The sequence below is a fragment of the Clinocottus analis genome, unplaced genomic scaffold (assembly GCF_023055335.1).
Source record: "Clinocottus analis isolate CAN_PGR_092001 unplaced genomic scaffold, fCliAna1.0.p SCAF_19, whole genome shotgun sequence".
Classification (NCBI taxonomy): domain Eukaryota; kingdom Metazoa; phylum Chordata; class Actinopteri; order Perciformes; family Cottidae; genus Clinocottus; species Clinocottus analis.
Genome location: NW_027175920.1, coordinates 8,851,059 through 8,870,076, shown reverse-complemented (window position 1 = coordinate 8,870,076; position 19,018 = coordinate 8,851,059). Strand labels below are relative to the sequence as shown.

The 19,018-nt window shown below is 41.0% G+C and overlaps 2 protein-coding genes across 4 annotated transcripts; both read right to left on the bottom strand.

The window, feature by feature from the left end:
* Positions 1-224: 224 nt before the first annotated feature.
* On the bottom strand, positions 225-7,728 carry atp6v0cb (ATPase H+ transporting V0 subunit cb). The gene is made up of 3 exons (XM_068583819.1): positions 7,453-7,728; positions 2,167-2,350; positions 225-1,677 (listed from the first exon to the last, which is right to left on the bottom strand). Exons 1-3 carry the CDS (start codon positions 7,523-7,525, stop codon positions 1,473-1,475), a joined length of 462 nt encoding a protein of 153 aa, XP_068439920.1. The 5' UTR covers positions 7,526-7,728; the 3' UTR covers positions 225-1,472.
* Positions 7,729-10,311: 2,583 nt separating this feature from the next.
* tbc1d24 (TBC1 domain family, member 24) lies at positions 10,312-18,237 on the bottom strand. 3 transcript variants are annotated; one of them, XM_068583977.1, is made up of 7 exons: positions 18,164-18,237; positions 14,749-15,845; positions 13,997-14,155; positions 13,642-13,705; positions 13,237-13,332; positions 12,378-12,624; positions 10,312-12,132 (listed from the first exon to the last, which is right to left on the bottom strand). In XM_068583977.1, exons 2-7 carry the CDS (start codon positions 15,726-15,728, stop codon positions 11,978-11,980), a joined length of 1,701 nt encoding a protein of 566 aa, XP_068440078.1. In that variant the 5' UTR covers positions 15,729-15,845; positions 18,164-18,237; the 3' UTR covers positions 10,312-11,977. The 3 variants fall into 3 exon arrangements, with proteins under 3 accessions (XP_068440078.1, XP_068440077.1, XP_068440079.1); XM_068583976.1 differs by lacking the exon at positions 18,164-18,237 and adding an exon at positions 17,955-18,115; XM_068583978.1 differs by lacking the exon at positions 18,164-18,237 and adding an exon at positions 17,436-17,459.
* Positions 18,238-19,018: the final 781 nt, after the last annotated feature.

The window sequence follows — 19,018 nt, the reverse complement described above, 5'->3', positions numbered from 1 at the left end:
TCTTTCAGTGCTGCAGTTGGAGGCGTTAACAGTGTGAAGATTTCTGGCTCTCACCGCAGGGTGACACAAGATAGGACTACTATAAAACCACAACTCCACCACCAGTTTTACTGCACAATCAGACACAATTTCACAGTAAATTTTGCTGTCTATGTAAGACCTAGAATGTGCCACTCTAAAATATACAGTACTGAAAACATTAGGCGTTTGAAGCCAGTCGAAACTAAGTTGGAATCTTCTTTAATTTGATTGTGACACATGTCGACACATCAGGATAACTTCAATACCAGTGGTGATACAGGATTGTAGATTGGCGCTTTAGTAAATGCGTCAGCAGCAGTTCCATTTTCAGAAAAATAGCTCCAGATCAAATTGGACCAGCCCATGAAACTAGGTAAACTAATCTCACTGGATTCTTGCTGGATGCTACAAACGATACCTTAAGTGTTTTGTCATGTAAACTTGATTTTTTCTTTTTTGGAGGAAGTATACGTCACTAAACCATCTTTGATCTGGATCAAGTCTCCTGAAAGTAGCCTGCTCCTCAGCTTCATATCCAACAACAAAACACTGAAACCCATGCAGGATCCTAATGGCTGGAATGTGGAAGAGATGACATACAGAGATGAAGGGAGGGGGGTGAAGAAGATGGAATTTGGAAATTACACTTGTGAGACCCAACACGGGGCGCACACACACACACCTTTAATGCAAACAGCAGTACTACAGGAAAAACACTGATGTTTGAGAATGTTTGCGTAATGATTAGAATACAGCTACACACAAAACTCCCACTTCACCAGCAACATACTAAAGGCATCCTTAATTATTAAACCAAGAATTACATCCAGAGGAATTCCAACCACTTATCACAATTAACCCACAGTGCATTGAATCTATGTAGATATTTATATATGTTTGTATATATGTATAATATATCCTGGGGAATTAAAGACTTTTGCTGAATTAAACAGTTCAATGAACAATTTCTTATAAATAAAATCAGTGGAAAAAAAAGAGAAGAAAAAAAAAAATCACAGGTCCATATACATTTTTCTTTACAAATATATCCTCAAGATTAACGCAGAAATTGTGTCGACTCCCAATTTGATATGGGAGGAGAAAAAGCTGTTCGGCCCTTTGGTCAGCTCTCTATGACCAGAGGCATAAGTGGAGGGAAGAAAGGAATCTTTATCATACAATTTTGAAACACGCACACACGCACACGCAGACACACACACGACAGACAAATCACTACGTTGCGCATTTACAAGTTGACTATCAAATTGGGACAACTGTACATATTGATGAGATAAGACCATATTTATGTAGCCATTTTAAACCTTTTTTTCCCTCCGCCTTCACTTCCTTAATCTTGAGTGGCAGAAATTTTACAATTTTTTTCCCCATTTTACACTTTTTCTCCAGCAGCAACATAAAGGACAGATCTTGTATTAGAGATGTCTGGGTGTTTATTTCGTGGAGAGAATGAGGGCAACAATGAGCCCGTAGAGACCCAAGACCTCAGCGAAAATCAAGATGAGGATCATGCCCACAAAAAGCCTCGGCTGCTGAGCTGTGCCCCTCACGCCCGCGTCGCCCACGATGCCAATTGCAAAGCCTGCCGCCAACCCACTGAGGCCCACACTCAGCCCAGCTCCCAGATGGAGGAAACTCCTAAAAACACACACACGCACAAGTGTTTGTCAGCACAAGGGATATGGATCTGGGTTTACAATTTATGCAATTAAAACATTTAAACTGTGATCAGAGCATGTGACAACTGCATGGAGCAATTGGTTTGTCATACAGATGTTTACCCGATGAGGTGTTGAGCTTGGCCCAACAGGAATCAGTCCTAACCATAACCTTGTTTTACTGTTACTACCTTTCAAGATTTTAAGAGATTAAAAGTCTAGTCATGTAACTACACTGGCTGTGTTCTTTGTACAGTAGGGTGGTGGTTGCACAGACTCATTTTGATAGGAAAAAAATGAATTAGTTTTGGTTCCCTTTTTAACAAGTGACAGACATATTACTACTGCTTTAGAGCAGAGTGAATAAGCCTTTCCTACTCTGTGGTTTCTGGTTGTGTTAAGAAATATACTAAAAATGGAAAATTAGACAACATGTCTCGAACATATAGTAATGATCAACTGAACTCACTTGTAGAGGGTGACTTTGTCTGAGATGTTGTTGGCAATCAGCACTGCTACTACCAGGCCGTAGATGGCTATGATACCCGCCATGACCACTGGGATGATGGACTTCATGATGAGCTCTGGCCTCATCACAGACATGGCGGCGATCCCTGTACCACTCTTGGCTGTGCCATAAGCTGCTCCCAAGGCTAGTGAGGAAGAGAGAGAGAAAAGATCATTTAAGTAAACAAGACAACAAACACTGCAAGTGACAATAGGCTACGAGACTGACGACAGAAACCAGAGGAACCAGCTGAATAATGAAGCAGAAGTAAAATAAGAACTCGCCCTCAACAATATGGTTAGTTTCTGTTCCCCTTAAAAGTCCAACGTGTCTCTATCCGGGGATTTTTGCTTGTGTTCAAAAACGGGAAAGAACAGATCTTTTCCCTGCAAATAAAAATCTGCTTTTTCAAATGTTGCTGCTCATCTCCTCAAACTGCTTCAGCCCTGGTAATTTCAGAATGGACCCAGCAAGACCGCTGCAGAGTTGTTAATCACTCTCTGAATGAAACAGCCCCATTAGGTTAAGCACACAAGGAACTGCTGACATCCTAAGAGAAGCAGGATGCCACATCTCCAGAGATAGCATCAGTTCAGTGCAAGACGGGCACCAGGACTCTGGCTAGTGTCGCTGTAATGTAACAGGGAAGGAGGGCAAAAAGGCTTCATCAGCATATCAGCTCCGTCAGCGTGACGCTGGGGAGAAAGCATAGTGCCAACTACGTCACACTCGCCAAGTCTGACTGCAGGAGGAGAGTTAAAGAGAAACATCAATAATCACCCTGATCTAAAATTAGAAAGCATATGTAGCCAAATATAGAGAAGCAAACGTAGAGTAAAATTTTATATAACAAAGAATTTAATAGCTTTTAGGTGAGACGAGTACATTAGATACATAGCACAATATCACAAATTTGCCTAAAGGAGGTATACGATATGTAAAGCCCAAGACGCCCTCAGTCCTCTGACCCTAGATTCAGATAAAGGAAAAAAACAAGGGCTATCATGTGTACAGAATAGACTAATGAGTCTTTTGCAATACTTGCAACCCAAAACAGTGTTTTATGCAACAGATAGGCTGGTATGTAAATATAAAGGTTAGTTGATGGTTGTATGCAATTTGTGAATAAAACATATCTGATAACAGTCAGGTAATCTTATGCAACTGGATAAAACATCAACTGTATTGTGCAAAGTTAGTTTAATTGTTGTTAAGATCTTGTCTTACGATTGTTGTATAAACAAGGAACTGGCAAAGTAGTTTTCTTGCCTCTCTACAGCCAACATGAAGAAATGTGAAAATCTTGATATAATCTTGGAAAGCCTTGTTCATGCAGCCCGAGGAACCCGGCACAATTTCCTCATTTCTTGGGAAAATGTGTTAGCTAGCCTGGAGATGGCTCTTGTCAACTCAAAGACCAGCTGCGAGGCCTTCTGGTAAATTAATCTAGAGGCAGACAAGAAGAGGACGTGGACCAATCTCTAAATGTGTACATGGCAGCCAGCCACGGCCCCAACTCCTTTAATATTGATTCATCACAAGACTGATGCTATCAATATAAGGATAAATCACTCCTGCCTATCTGCACAGAAGCGTTTGAGTAAAACAGAGCACCGCTTTCTCAAGCAATGACACGTCAACAATAACTATCATTTAATTTGACTTTGTCAAAGTGCCAAACACCTGGACCAAATTGTTCAAATTCAACCCAAATAAACTAATGTATTCCCTCTTGAAAAAAGTACAGACAACCAAGCTCAGTAGTTAAATATAAAAACTGAAAAAAGATATTAGTAAAAAAACAAATTCCAAAAACAAAAAAATATTCTGGAAACACATATGCCATCCCCTAAAAAAGGTGATTATTTTAGCCCTTCAGTCATTTATTAACAACCAGCACAATATGTTACCATCAGCAACTTCATCGTCCGACTCCAGTCTTTCTTGGTAAGTATGGCCTCACCAAGGTGTGACAGGATAGAGTTCATCAAGAAACACTAGAAACCTCAAACATTGCCATTGTGACACAACGATTAAAGGTTTGATGTCTGGCAGGGAGCCTTCTGCAGTGGTGTGGAGGCACAACATCTGGGTTTTGATCCTAATCCTTTCCGTTTAGGTAAAGAGCTCCCCCCTCCCTCCCATTTCTTTTTTCCTCCCTGCAGTATATTTGATGCATGGGATGCCCTTGTGACGTCTTGTGATGTCAGAGTAGGATGGGCCTCTAGCTAGGGATGATCCTGCATGCAATATGTCCACGCAATAGCTGGCAGATTGATGTACTCTGAATACTGGGCAAATAGGAAAGTGCTCCGAATGACAATATCAGTCAAGTCAGAGTTGTATTGACAATTTCCTGTCTCGGAAAACAGTTTGCTTGCTGCAGCACATATCCTGTACAAATATAAGGCTGCATGCAGAAATTGTGAGACTTTGACAAATCTATGGGCTCAGAAGCCGTGGGATGTCTAAAGAATGTTAGTCATCATCAATTGCATCAGTTCATTGAAGAGTGCGAGATAGAAAGAGAAGGATAATGTGAATGTGATTTAAAGGTCAAGCGTCTGAATGAACAAAACAACTTCCTTGGTGATAAATGATTTCTTACTGGGCTATCTCAGTGAGAACATACATATGAAACATAACAGGCAATTGAAAAAGGCAAATGCTGCTGAGCAAGAGGCACAGTGTTAAGACGTATAGCAAATATGCATCTTAAACTGCTTTTGCAAAATATGGACTATAATATAGTAATAAGGAGTGGGGGAAACAAAACTGCAGTACATACAGCTATAATTTGAGTTTGATAACATAATGGTACCTTGTGAGAGTCACCTGTTGGCCAGGCATTGTGAATGGCTGTCCTCAGGTCACCATCACATGACTATTAAAACACAATCACCTAACACCAGAAGATCACAGCAACTTATCTCATCATAGAAATGGCCAATTACAACAAAAGAAGTGTCTTTTTTTGAGCCTCCATCAATATTTTAAACAAACATATGATGGATCAACACATCAAATTGCAATGAGGTCAAGTGCAACAAAAGACTTTCAGCTTGTGTACAACCAGAGTGACGCCAATGCAGAAGTGTCTTAAAACTTGCTGTACCAGCCCACAAGGCATGCACCGGTTGCAAAAATAAGTCTGATTGTATTAAAGTCTATGAGAAAGCTGCCCTACTTCTCACTCATGTATAACCTCAGTAAACATTTAAACATGAGTTTATGTCTCAATCGCTAGTTTCAAGTATTCTTTAATACAGCATGATGTTCATTTAGTAACTTATAGTCCATTTTTAGAATAAAGTAGACCATAAAAAACTGCTTTAAAATCAAAGAACTAAAGGCTTCAAAACGGACAAGATGACAACATACACTTCTTATGAAATCTCCACAACACACGAAAATCCTTAACACTTAAGTCTAAATAATCATGTGTCTCCATAAATCTTACCACTACCACATCCCTTCTTTGTGCCAGCATGATCCCCTCCCCATTAGCTAATTCCCCAGCTGTCACTCTTTCACCACCGACTAGTACTACTGCTGGCCTTATGGGACACCACCGCCATGCTGCCCTCGCCTATCACTACATAATAAACCTGAACTATGAAGAGATCAGGGTTGGTTTTAAAAGTCAGCTGGTTCTCATTTCCTGGTACGGCTGGGCAGAATGAAATTATGTAGCTCCATCATGGGCTCTTAAAATTATTATCTGTGATGCCTTATTGTGCTATCAACACTAACACCTCAAACAGGGGTATCAGGTCAGATTTCTCAAATGTGTGCAGCCCAATGTGATTTGTTAAAAACAATTAATATTAAATATGAATGTTGAAATAAAAAAAAAAGTTACTTCTAAATGTGTTAAGACAAAAATAAAAGGGGATTATGAAGCAAGATATCAGCCCGTTGGAAGATCAGCTGTCAGACTATATTTAAAGATCTATACTATAGCCAGTCTCTGGTAATGTCTACTAATGAACCATTCACTACCATAAACGGGACAGTTTTGCCATAAGGCCTCGAGCTACAGCGGGTCAAGTCCTCTGCAACACGGTCAATTAGCTTGTTGATTTCTGATTTGAGCTGCACCCATCCCACCAGTCACCCTCCTCCCATGTAGGCCTTTGCTGAGAGCATGTCATTGGCATATGAAATAGCATGTGTTTAAGATTCCCAAAAGACAAATAATAAACTAGTAAAGAATCTATAAAACAAGTATGACCAATAATAAAACAAGCTTATTTCAAAGTTCACTTTCTAAGCCACTTAATATTTTCTACCCAAAATATTGATAGTGGTTTTACACCTGTCTTTTGTAAAAATATTAGCCATAATAACTTTCAACTGGTTTCACAGCTAACTTTTGGCTTGAGTTACATTTCACAAGAGGTATGGCCAGATGGGAATTCCAAGTCAGACGTCCCATCATGTGATCATCATGTGACCTATGCCATTCCCTTGAGCAATAAGGAAGTCAACCAGCTGATTGTACGTTTGAGTGGTTATAAGAGTTGGAAGAAAAGGACATTTCCGTAACTCCATAACTTGCATTAAATAAGACACCACCTACTTGACTGATGAAAAAGGTGTAGCAGAATATCAAAACACTACTCACAACGACGTCAATACGACATTTTATTGGCTGATGGTCTTCAATTTCAAGATACGTAAAATAATTTTGTGCGAAACGTATCACCCATTACTTTTAAACCATACGCGGTTAATCAATACTAAAAGCTTTAATAGCAGAGCCAACATTACATTGTCTCATCAGTTAGTGTTAAGTTCATCGTTGTCCTTTGCGTTCAGATAAAACACACCGAACTGCTATAACCAAACTAAGCTAACGTCGAGGCTAACGCTTGTTACGTTGGTCGTCATCTGCTAACGTCGCTAACTAGTAATGACTGGTCATTATGTTCCGTCGTTGAAGCAGTGCAGCTAGCAGTGATAATGGCAACAAAACAACAACACTAACAAAACATTGACAGTTTAGGAAAAATCAAAAGTCAAGGTCTTTCGGTTAAGTCTCCAAACATATGTGAGACGGCTCAAGATTAGCATTGCAACGTAAACGTTAGCAAGCGAGTAAGCTCCAAGAGACGCACAGTATCAAGGCACCCTGTCGGGAACGATACAAATGCAAAAAAAAAAATGATTGGCAGTAAATACACACGGCGACATTTTGTAACTAACAAACAGCTTCAATGTATGAGGTTTTCTTGTGATAATTACCGCTGAACACCATGGCCGCAGAGGCGCCCATCACTGCGAAGAACGGAGCGTATTCGGGACTTTCGGACGACATTCTTTCTCACAAAATATAAAACAAACTAAATATACAAAATTACTTATTGATGTTGACTCAAAAAAAATCTCACGAAGAGAAACCTATCGAAGGCCACAGGCTTGCACGTATAAACCGGGTATAACAGGAACCGTCTGACAACCTAACTAGCAGTGCAAACGGTAGTCACGACTCTTCAGATAAATACCCGGCGCAGCAGCACAAAATGGCGAAGCGGAAAATATCACCTGACTTGGCCGTACGGATAAAACTTATTATCGACTGGGTGTGGGGGGCGCAGTGAAACAAAGTACGCTCTTAAAATACTGTGCCACACAAGGCATGTATGAAACAAGATAGATTAATAAGAAAATATAAATAACTTAATCCGTAAATATAAAAGGTTTTAAATAGTTTTATTGTTTTTGCTTTTCTTTCGTTTTAAGGTCACCCCCTTTCAGGCATCCCTGATGGTGTGCTCCGCTGCAGGCTTCCTCTTTGATATCAACGCATTCACCCTTCAAAAGCAATGGGATGAAGTGATGGGGAGAAGAGGCAAGAGGGTGTGAAGACACTGCTCAGCTAATGGCAATATGTATTTGACTTATGCTACTATCAAGTAAAGAACATTAAGAAAATACACCTTTTATTTTAAATGCCTTAATACATTATAAGTCGTATTTGAATTTCAAGCAAGAGACCCTCACAGTTGATTAACTGAAAAGTAACTTCTCAAAAGAGGGCCACTGAAATTTCTAAATTGTATGTTCATACACATTTCTTTATCTCGCACCAGGTCTCTGCCATGCAGCAGAGGGTGATTTACAGCCAGTTGTGATATGCAGGAGCGTGAGAGTGAGAGAATTTGAGGCTAAGTGTGTATGGTGGAGTGGTGTTTGTGTGTGCGTGTGTGTGTGTGTGTGTGTGTGTGTGTGTGTGTGTGTGTGTGTGTGTGTGTGTGCCTGCGTGTGTGTGTGGTGGGGGGAGGGAACCAAGAATCCCCTATTACAATCTACAGCTCCCAGCAAGAGCAGGCTCAGACAGGCAAAAAGAGGAGGGGTCGATGGAGCTAGGACATCATAGGAGTGATGAACTGTGACTGTGTGTGAGTCAGAGAGAGCTTCTGCAGTCTCCATGTCTCTTCCTCCATCCATCCCTCCATCCCGCTACCTCTGCATTGCCTTGTCAAGTCAGCACCAAAGAAGAACCCCTCCCCCTGTATCCATGTGCAGCTCCTGCACTCGTGATGCAATTTCTACACCATGCAGCATCACAGGCTTCCTTCCATTCAGACATTTTACTCGAGCAACGTCTTTCCCCAGCTGCCAAATGCAAGGTTGCATTATGCAACAAAAAAAGATCCTTTTGAGCCATGAATGATGATGATGATGATGATGATGTATGTGTCCGTGTGTGTGTGTGCGTGTGTGTGTGCATGCATGCGCGTGTGTGTGTGTGTGTGCATGTGTGTGTGTGCGCATGCAGTGATGCATTGACAACAAAAAGGTCACAATGAATGAGATAAGAGGATTTTCACTTGGTATTCTCTTCCCCTGCTGACTGACTGAACAGGCTGTCTCTTATAGGTAGACAGGTATTTAGCCTTTCTGTTGAGGCTAGTTTATGATGTTTCTATCTGGGATACATACTCAGCAGACATTTGCAATCTCATTTGACATACATAGCAATACGATAACCTATGTTTGTATTGGTGGGTTTATTGATTACGTGAATGTGTTTGTCCTTGAGTGACACTGATCAAGGTTGGAAAAGGAGAGTATAAGAGCACAGCATATTTTTGATGGATGGTCTTTGAGATGGCGCTTTAAGGAAGGGAAACAAGGAACTACGTGAGAAATTCTCACAAGGCCATGATTCAAGATAGCATTCATGGATGCACATTAAAGCATTTGTCAGCTGTCGTGAATCAGAACCAGAATCAAAATGTACACTACTGTGATGATAGATTTAGATCTTTCATTTCCTTTATCAACAGATAGTCCAACTCCAAGACCCGGGATCTAAAGGTTACTGAGCTAGGCTACACTCTGATTAGGCATCAGGTGACAGCGTGTGACCAAAAACATAACTCTGTCTTTCATTCTCACGAGATAAAGAACTCAATATTACCCAATCTTTTTAAAAAATGCCAATATTTTAGAAATAGAGAAACTTCAATTCTGCAATAATGGGAAATATATGCTTACTGATATGAAATCAGCCCTACATAAATAATTGAAATGATTGACAATAATCCTAATCAAGGATCGATGTGAAGTTTACAAGGATTAGTTGTGACATGTAATCAGAGACTTCCCTCCCTTTCAATAATCAGGTTTTAAATATTCAGTCTGTGAGACAAATAAGTACTTGTCAGGACCTCTTTAGTCTGCGTCTTAATCCCGTCCGCAGCCCCTTGCAATCTGATTGGCGGGGGCTGGTGAAGGAGTTCCATCTCAGTGTAGGGTTAAAGATTTAAGCCTCTTACTCCTTGAGGCTGGAAAGCATGGTTTTCAGGAGATGCGCCAGACCAACACCCAAAGGAGCAGCTAAATATAGAAGTGCATGTGCGATTACCAGAGTGTGAATCCTGAAAAAATAGCACAGCCGTAGCTACACAGAGTCAATACCACTTACTGTAAAGAAGGAATTACTCCAACACTCTACCATCTAAGATGCTAAATTGCTGCAGATGCATTAGCTTGTGCCACACACACAAAAAATTAATCGGCCATACATTTTAAAACGCATTTTAATGAAAGCTGTCAGTTGCAAAATTTGTACTGTGTTCAACAAATGTAAACAAATTATAGAAATTGGACAATAAATTCAATTATGCAGTAAAGCTGACTATGGAGGGAGACTTTTACATATACATTTGTAAATATATCTGACTCATCTCTGTTAAATATTTCCAGTCATGCCGTTCACTGTCAGCTTCCACAAAGTAGAGACATCCGAACAAAAATAGAAGTGAGTGATTTAGGAGTCACACAGTTAGCTTACATGCTTTTACTCACAACTAGCGTTTAGTTTGAATTAGATGTTTTCTGTATCTTGTATATGCACATTTTTCTTTAAAACATACAGTTTGCATTAATTCGGGGTATTAATACATGCACAGAAGACGTCAACTCAATGAAAATAATTGCATGACATGGATTTTCAAAATACTTTTTCAACAAAATTTATTTTTTACATAATGACTTCACAGTAACTTTGTTTAACAGGCATATGAGCTGTAACTACTAGGCGTAGAGCACAATACAAGGGGTTAGCAGACTTTAAGAGGCATCTGACACACCTCTGTGAGAGTCTGAAGAAATGTCCCCCTCTCTTTGCAAGGACAGGGACGTAATAGATTTGGAAGAAAAGCAAATCAGACAAACAAAAACCAAGTCACTTGCTCTACTGTAAGCATGTTGCTGTATTTTCACACGTAAGATACATTTGTATTTACTCAATGTCTCACAGGTTTGAACATCCAGATACAAACACGGTGTATAACTCCAACGACACTTTGCCAACAGGGCACAATTTTGGACTTTGTTTGTGGCGGTCTTCACACTACAAGGGACGGCAGTAGCAGGAAAGGGTAAGAAGAGAAGGATTTCTCTTAATTACTTGTAAACCAAAAACATGTTTGTACTTTGTATTCACATGAATATTCATATACTTAAAAAAAAAATGGAGAAATTGCCACTCATTCAAAAGAAAGCTTTCAAATATGGTGCAAAATGGCAACACTCATTCACCACCGACATCCACAAATATTTACCACATTAATTCATCAGCAGATCTCCTACATATGTAGAGCAAATCAAAGTGGGGAAAAGAGTTTGGACTTAACGGAGAACTTAGCGGACCTGGAACTTCACTGCGTTCTTCTTAGTTTCAACATGAAAAAACAAATCTCACCAAATCATCACTTGACTTCACACATTTTTATCTCAAACCTTACGGCCTGGTTAATATTTTTTAAGGACCGCAGAGACAGCTACACAGTAAATTTGGCAGATTGAGCTAAAGCACACCACATAAAGGACTGAATTCACATTCAGAAATTCAAACGTTTTCAGCTCAGCATGAACGCAATACAGCAGACATGAAAAGAGCTAAATTAACCTTACATGGGCTTTTCTCTTGTTACTGGACAATTAAACATTAAGCACACCATAATACATACCTGTAATTACAAAAATAAACAAAATATCACCTCTCGTTCACAAGTTCAATTTGGATTAACTGCATTAATAAATAAAAAATAGTTGATCATATATGAATTTGTAGGACGGACATTGTTCTGTTTGAAAACTGTTGTTTTCCCACTTCTAACACTTTGCAGGAGATTTTATGTCAAGATTTTCTGCGTTAATATAAGTGTTAAAATGTGTGTGCATGAATATGTGCATTAGTCTATGCCTGTATGGGTCTACACGTGTGCATTTGTAATGCTTGATTATGTGTAAACTATTATGAGGCCATGGCGTCCTGGAAGCCCCACACTTCTAGCAGTGCAACCTGGAAGCTCTCATTACACAAGGGGGGGTTGTCAAAGGTGGCGCACCGGCCAGCGCGCCCGTGGTTGAGCTCGGAGTCGATGTAGAGAGCGTTGCCGTCCCCCCCTCCTGATCAGACACAAGAGCAGACACTTTGTATAAGTTACGAGAAACTAAAGACTGTATTTCTGCAAAGGGTTTGACTTTTATAGTACATTGTAAAATCAAAGCATAGTTTTAAATGGGATGAAAGGTCAACAATAAAATCCCACGTGACCCCATGTGTTTAGAAAGAGAAAAATACCACATTAAAAAAGGAAACAGAAATGCCAAATACACAACAACAACATGCAGTATAATACAAACCCACACACCCACGATGATGGAGTCAAAGTTGCCAGCCATGAACATGGAAGTATTCTTGGAGTTGAGGTTAAAGTGGCGGGCGGAGAGGAAGGGCGATAGTTCTCCAACAGGTTTCTCTGGCTGCTGTAAGCCATTGTTGTCCGAGTTTGTTCCCTCAGAAGAGGCTGTGTCTTCCTGACCCTGAGTCTTGTTGTGGGAAGCCAACTCAGGGTGGCGGATCACAACCCACTCATAACGCTCCATCTCTGGCTTCATCTAACGAGGGAAACAGCCATTCATTAGCAATGACACAACTGAGCATCACACATTCAACTGTACATGTATTATTAGAAAATAGATCATATTCCCACTGAGACTACTTGTTTATATAAAGGCTCCAATTAAATAAATCAATGTCAAACATTTGATTGACATCAGTGCTCCATTGTCTCCTGGTGTCGGGTGACAGCCAGGCAGATACTACTGGATCAAGTAACAGGAGTTTCCGATCTGTGTGCTTAAGTATTAGTGTGTGAGATGACGGTGTTTTCTAGCTCAGACGGCCCACAGCTGTGCGTCAACACAGAAACCCGGTAAATAATTCATACACAAGGCATTGGAGAGCCAGTCTGTTCTGCTATTTCTGGCCCAGTTGTTTGAGTTGAAACTCAAAGCAGCCAAGCTTTAAGAGCATGATATGTGCTTGTTTTTGCAGACATGGCAATGCCAGTTTGGTGAATTGTGACCGACTAAGCCAGCTTTTCCCAATAGGAACCCGCATTGAAATCGAGAACATTTGAAAACAAAGTGGATGGTGCCCTCTGGTGGCTATAGCCTCAAAATGAAAACACGTCATGTAGTAAGTCTAGATAGTAAACATTAACTCACCCTAAAGACAAAACACTCCCCTGTGCCAAAGAAGCTCAATTTGTTGCCTCCTCTCTTCCGCTCCTCCCAATCGGTGGACAGGAAGGCTCCACATACCTGAAGCAAAAAACAACAACAACACAATATGCATCAGTGTTTGTTTTATTTTTGCTTATCTGTAATGACATCCTTCTCGAAAATAGTTTAACACATTTATACGAGTGGAACATTGCTTTCTGTAAGCTCTGACCTCTTCATAGTTCAGGACAAGAATACAACCAGAGTCTATAAACCGGAGGAATATCTGATTGCATTATATCAGGATGTCATCATATCCCATGTACACATTTTACATCACAATAATATGCATCCTTAAATCTCTCAAACTTTGGGGAATCAAGAGAGTTTGTCGTTTGTGTTGCTTACGTCGCCATCGGTGGTCCGGATGAGGAGCAGAGTGGGTTCGTATCCTTCACAATGAGAGTAGAATCTGGTGGGAAATGTAATAGTTGAATTAATTTCAACTCACTTTATAAAACACTATATAATGAGTCTATGGATTAAACTTCCAGTTGCTAGATTTACTATGTACAGGCATTGTTTAAATATATAACTAATTAAACAAATTAATTAGACTAATTACTTCTGTTCCACAATTGCAAGCCTGCTGATTACTGTAGACAGTTTTTTTTCTGACTACAGAGCAGGTTTTGTCAAAGATACACAAAACTAAAATTAATTAAAATTAATGAATATATTGAGGTGATCCTGGACAGTGTACCTGGTTAGGCTGCAACCATGGGAGGAGGTGGTGAAGAGGAGCTGTGGTTGGCACAGGGCAAAGCGCTCAGGGATCCACGACCATATATCCCGCATCTCCTTGGCACTGACTATCTCAGAGGAGAACGTGTCCGGGTTAAGTGCCAGTTGCACGTTCCGCCTGGAGACGTCCAGAAGCACAGACACAGGACGAGATAGAGAGAATGTGAGGCAGGTCACAAGGTTGGTAATGCATTAACCTGAAAGTAAAGGAGTATTATTTGAAAGAAATAAAGATGGATCTGGAGAATAGCATCGAAAAGAAAACCCACCTAGAACTGTGAAATAACCAATGTAGGAGTGAAGTGCAGATGAAACAGAAGATGGTGGATGGAAAGACACAGCAGAAACCAAATGAAGAAGACACAAGAACATAATGTGAGTCAAGGATACAAAAGAAACTCAAACCATTACCCAGAGCATGATAGAAAATAGAGCGGAAAAGAACATTTTTGTCAATGTGAGTTTAAAATTATATACGACTAGCAGAAATAAACTGTCAACAGAGATAATGCTACGCGCTTAATGGCAAAAAAAAAACATTTCAGACGTGGACCAGTAAGATCTCCATGTGATGGATTCCATGCCCTTACCAATGCTAGCTATACAGTAGGTGTGCCAAGGAAAGCCAAAAGAAGCAGCCTACTTTCTACATAAAAAAAGGCAACAGAATGTTCACAATTCAACACGTAAAAATCAGATTATTGACTATACCGCTTCTGTTTGACAGTGATGCCTTTCTGCTGCAGGGACTTTTCATTTGTGAGCTGCAGCAGCGTGATCTCCTTACGGCTAAGCATACGGATGGAGAAGGCCTTCTCCAGCAACTTCTCTGGTGTGACGGTGGAGGCGATGCCTTTGACGAAAGCTTGAATGTCATCCTTAACTTTGCTTGAATCCTGCTGCTGGTTGCCCTGACCTCCCTCTGCTTTATGCTTGCGATAGAACTTGAGCAAGGCTATAGCCACGCGGAAGAGGACTTTGTAGCCCTCCACAAGGTAGATGTCCAGGACCCTGACCATGTGGCTGAAAGGAAGATCACCTAACACCCAGCGCTGCCAGTCGGAGTAGACTTCAAGCACATCCTGGGCTGTGGCCACGATCATTTTGTGGGCAGCTGTGCAGTACTTGTTGGCCAGGTCACCAAACGTCATGCAGCTAGACTCGTAGGCCAGGAACGTCTGGTCCAGCAGACGTTTGCCGGGCTCGTTGCAGGCTAGCATGCGGCTGACATGCTCGAAACACTGAGCCTCATCTACGCTGAAGTGCAGGAGCAATGAAGTAACAGCCGGTAGTGACGGGCAGTGGGAGATATCTGGAAACTGTCCGGCCACGCAGTTCATAATCTGATGGGCTGAGGCTACTGCCTCTGCCTTCAGGCAGTACCGCGGCAGAGGACTTCCATCCACAAACTCTGGAAGAGGGATGTGGGAAGAGGGCTTCTTCGAGGCTGCGTTCCCCATAATGTCACGATATACTTCTGCATCTGGGGTAACTGTACGACAGGGAATGTCTTTGATGAGCTGCTGGTAGACTTGTGCTCGTAGTTTGTGGTTTTTGGCCCAGTAACCCTGCCGAGCCATCAGTTTGAACTCTTTCAGGTCCTTACAGTCTACCTTGGTGGGCCCACTGCTCTTGGCCAAATCCCCCATCTGGTTCCAGTCCACAAAGCTGCCATAGTCTTCTTCAGCCATGGTGGGGGAAACTTGCTGGTCTGCCTGAGTGGAAAGAGAGGAGAGACGCTCCGGGGTATTGTTAACTTTCTGTCCTCCACGCAGCAGCCTGTTTTTCTTAAATGTCCATGATGGTTACTGGAAAACACAAATGAGAAAATAAAAGATTAAAACAATCTGTCACCGTCAGCAGCACCGAGCATAACACAAATTAAATTATTTATGCATATTTCACACTGAAGAGTGCCAAATTAAAAATATGAATACGTTTTAAATTCTCTTCGACCTACAAAATCTGACATGTTCGTGGTGAATTCCTACAAGCCTAACTGTTCCTTTTAGTTGAAGATAATACATAGACTTAGCATAAAAAGACATACTATACTAATGCAGATCTGGTTTCATAATTCGCTGCAAATTAGAAGGGAGGCATTGCGTAAATCTGTACTGTGAAACAACGTTAGCAAATTTCACTAATCAGATCTATGCTCTTAAGATCTTCAAAGAAAAAAGAGCATGTACTGTACATCATGCATTTCATCTGAAGCGAAAACAAATCAAGTAAACCCCTTGAATAGAGTGTAACGCTATGTTAGTGATACCATGTTCGGCCACAAAACAACTTCAGATGTCCTGTGGTGTACAAATAGGCACAACACAACTGGGATTGCTGGTGGTAAGAGAAATAAAAACTTTGTGTATGCTGTTAAAGTTGACTAGTGGCTATATATTTAGAAATCAACAGTTATACAACAAGATAATTTCCGCTTACCCACAAGATACATGTCCAGAGATTATGAGTAATACAGTTTACTGATAATTACTGTCATACCTCATCAAATCATGTCACACTTTTTTTTTCCTCCAACAAGTCACATGGAGATGCATGTCCAAAGATCACTTACAATATACTAGAAATGACAGTCGTAAAATCATCAGATCATTCCACATTACCTTCTAACAAGTCACATGGAGGTGGATACCAATACAATACTGAATGCAAAAAGTGTTTATGGTGACTCTGTAGATACATGAACTGCCCTGCTATAAGGGTAAAGTAACTACAATATTGCCATTTTACCGTAGCACAGAATGTAATTTGTCAAAGGTAGACTGAAATCCAGACGAGCAAAAGAAACTGAATGGGGAAAATGGCCTCTTTGACATTTTAGGGAATTTAATACTTTGTCAGAATCAGACAGTACCACTATATATTCTCAACCTATCATGTATACAAGAGGATAACATTCAGGCAATTCAAGATGCCAAACCCAGAATTTAGGCTCCATTAGGTTGAACAGGTAAGCCCAAAACATTAGTGTCCATAATTTAAACTGGGGCCACGAACCCCCACTATCGACAAATTAATGTTGCATACTCTACAGGAAGACTTGGCATGAATAACAGGGGTACAAGGGTTGTTGGAGCTCTGGTCCTGCAGAACGGAGTAGTATCCTGCCAATATGCCTGCTCTAATGTTAGACAATTGCTCATACAGTAGGTAGCTGTCCTTATCCTGGAAAAAAGGTTAGGCATCTTATATAATGCATACGAGTCTACAATAGTGGCTGCACAATTTGGGTGTTGGCAACTACACTTAATATATCTTGCAAAATAAAAGTAGTTTTAATACATGGAATGCAATAAGTTACATATCCAAAGATGATTTTTAAATTGAGAGTCAAATATAAGTGACGTTCCTGCTGGAGCGTGCACATTCAAGTGTACCTCTGCAGGACTGGACAGACGTGGTGAGGCAACGTTGCTGGAGGCGAATCACGGCTGTAATGTCATCTTAAGCAAGTGCAGATACAGAGATTCAAGCACAGCATTTGGGTAACGCCAGTGTCTGCCACCTTACAGTATATTACAATATAAGCGGGTACAGTTGTGTCATCACACGGGAGAAGGACAGCTGCTGGTTTGTTTGTATTAACGTTAGCTAGCCAGCAGAGCCGATAGCAGCCTGTGCAAACGAGTCACAGGGTATTTAACATTAACCGCCCGAGTAAATCTGATGCACCCTTTTCCATTCAACCGTGCCAACTTAGCATTGCTAGCGTTAGCTAGCCGCAAGCTGCTGCTGTCAGTGCGCGTGCAAGGAGCTAACGGAACCTTAAACAAGAAAAGCTCGCAGACAACACGACAAGACGGACACGAACCAATGCACGGTCTACCAAAAATAACACACACAAAAACACAACACAGTCAAATGTGCTGGCTAACGTGAGCTAGCATGAATGTTACCACTAATCATTTGGTCCGCAGGCTGTCTTGGAGTTTGTTGACGTGACGAGATGTCAGCTTGAATTGGTGAGGAAGCGATGGGCATGTAAAACGTGTAAATAAAAGAAAAGCCCGGCGACAGGAACACGGATGACCTCTACCGCACACGACCGGAGACTGGCAAGCAAAGGACAAATAGCTGTCAACGAGCAAACTGACGTTGTCCTTACCTGGATGTGAGATGTCTTGAGGCGTGAAGCACCATTCATATGAAGTTGCCTCGAGCATGCGCAGTGCCTTAAACCTCGGTCCGCGTCTGTGAGCGTGCTGCTGGAGCTGCAGCGAGGGGCTCAGGTGGGCTGGTGCACTGATTACTGCCACTTCTGTGGACGCTCGGGTTAATTCACAAGAAGTCCTCTTAGTAACAGTTTGAAAAGAGTGTGAATGAATAAGAAGGACAACACATGCTTATATACTGGAATGTTATGGAAATACCAGAAAACAACAGTATGATAGTGTGCAGCAAACGCTTGTTCTTTACTTCTAGAGGCCAACTTGCACTGCTGTGACCATGAAGACGTTACATGGGAAATTACAATATCTGATGTTTCTTGTTTACTTGCAGACTTGCTCTGTCATATAAGTGGTGGCACTGAGACAGGACAGGACATACCCTAGCAAGGGAAACAAACCCTGTCTTTGTACTCAAAGCAACTGGCCAAACACAACAACCACAACACATGACAGTTATTACTGATAATTAAATTGTGGAGCCATCATTGCCTTCCAGAACCACTTAGGTCAAAATGTTGTTCGGACCTGTTTTGTCCCTCTTAAACACAACTGAAATCTTCATTGAATTCTTAGTATTGCAATACAGAAGAAAGAATAGTAATATAGGAGTAATATTTTAGTCTTAGCAAAAGATTTAGCAGCATTTCATTGGAAGCTGGAGTTACTTTCCCAATCAAAATAGTACAAGATACATTCATCCACATCCCTGCATTGATTACACAACAGTAGACTTCGTCATGATATGAGTTAGGTTGTGTCTTGAAGGTACTTCTGATTACTTTAAACAGCTT

Bases quoted from the DNA above. Each gene is read 5' to 3' on its own strand.
- atp6v0cb (XM_068583819.1), bottom strand. From the start codon at position 7,525: ATGTCGTCCGAAAGTCCCGAATACGCTCCGTTCTTCGCAGTGATGGGC. The intron at 2,351-7,452 runs GTAATTATCACA...CTTCCTCACTAG, and splicing joins TGCGGCCATGGTGTTCAGCG to CCTTGGGAGCAGCTTATGGC. The intron at 1,678-2,166 runs GTGAGTTCAGTT...GTGTGTTTTTAG, and splicing joins GACAAAGTCACCCTCTACAA to GAGTTTCCTCCATCTGGGAG.
- tbc1d24 (XM_068583977.1), bottom strand. From the start codon at position 15,728: ATGGCTGAAGAAGACTATGGCAGCTTTGTGGACTGGAACCAGATGGGG. The intron at 13,333-13,641 runs GTAAGCAACACA...TTTTTGCTTCAG, and splicing joins TCCGGACCACCGATGGCGAC to GTATGTGGAGCCTTCCTGTC. The intron at 12,133-12,377 runs GTGTGTGGGTTT...GTGTCTGATCAG, and splicing joins CTTTGACTCCATCATCGTGG to GAGGGGGGGACGGCAACGCT.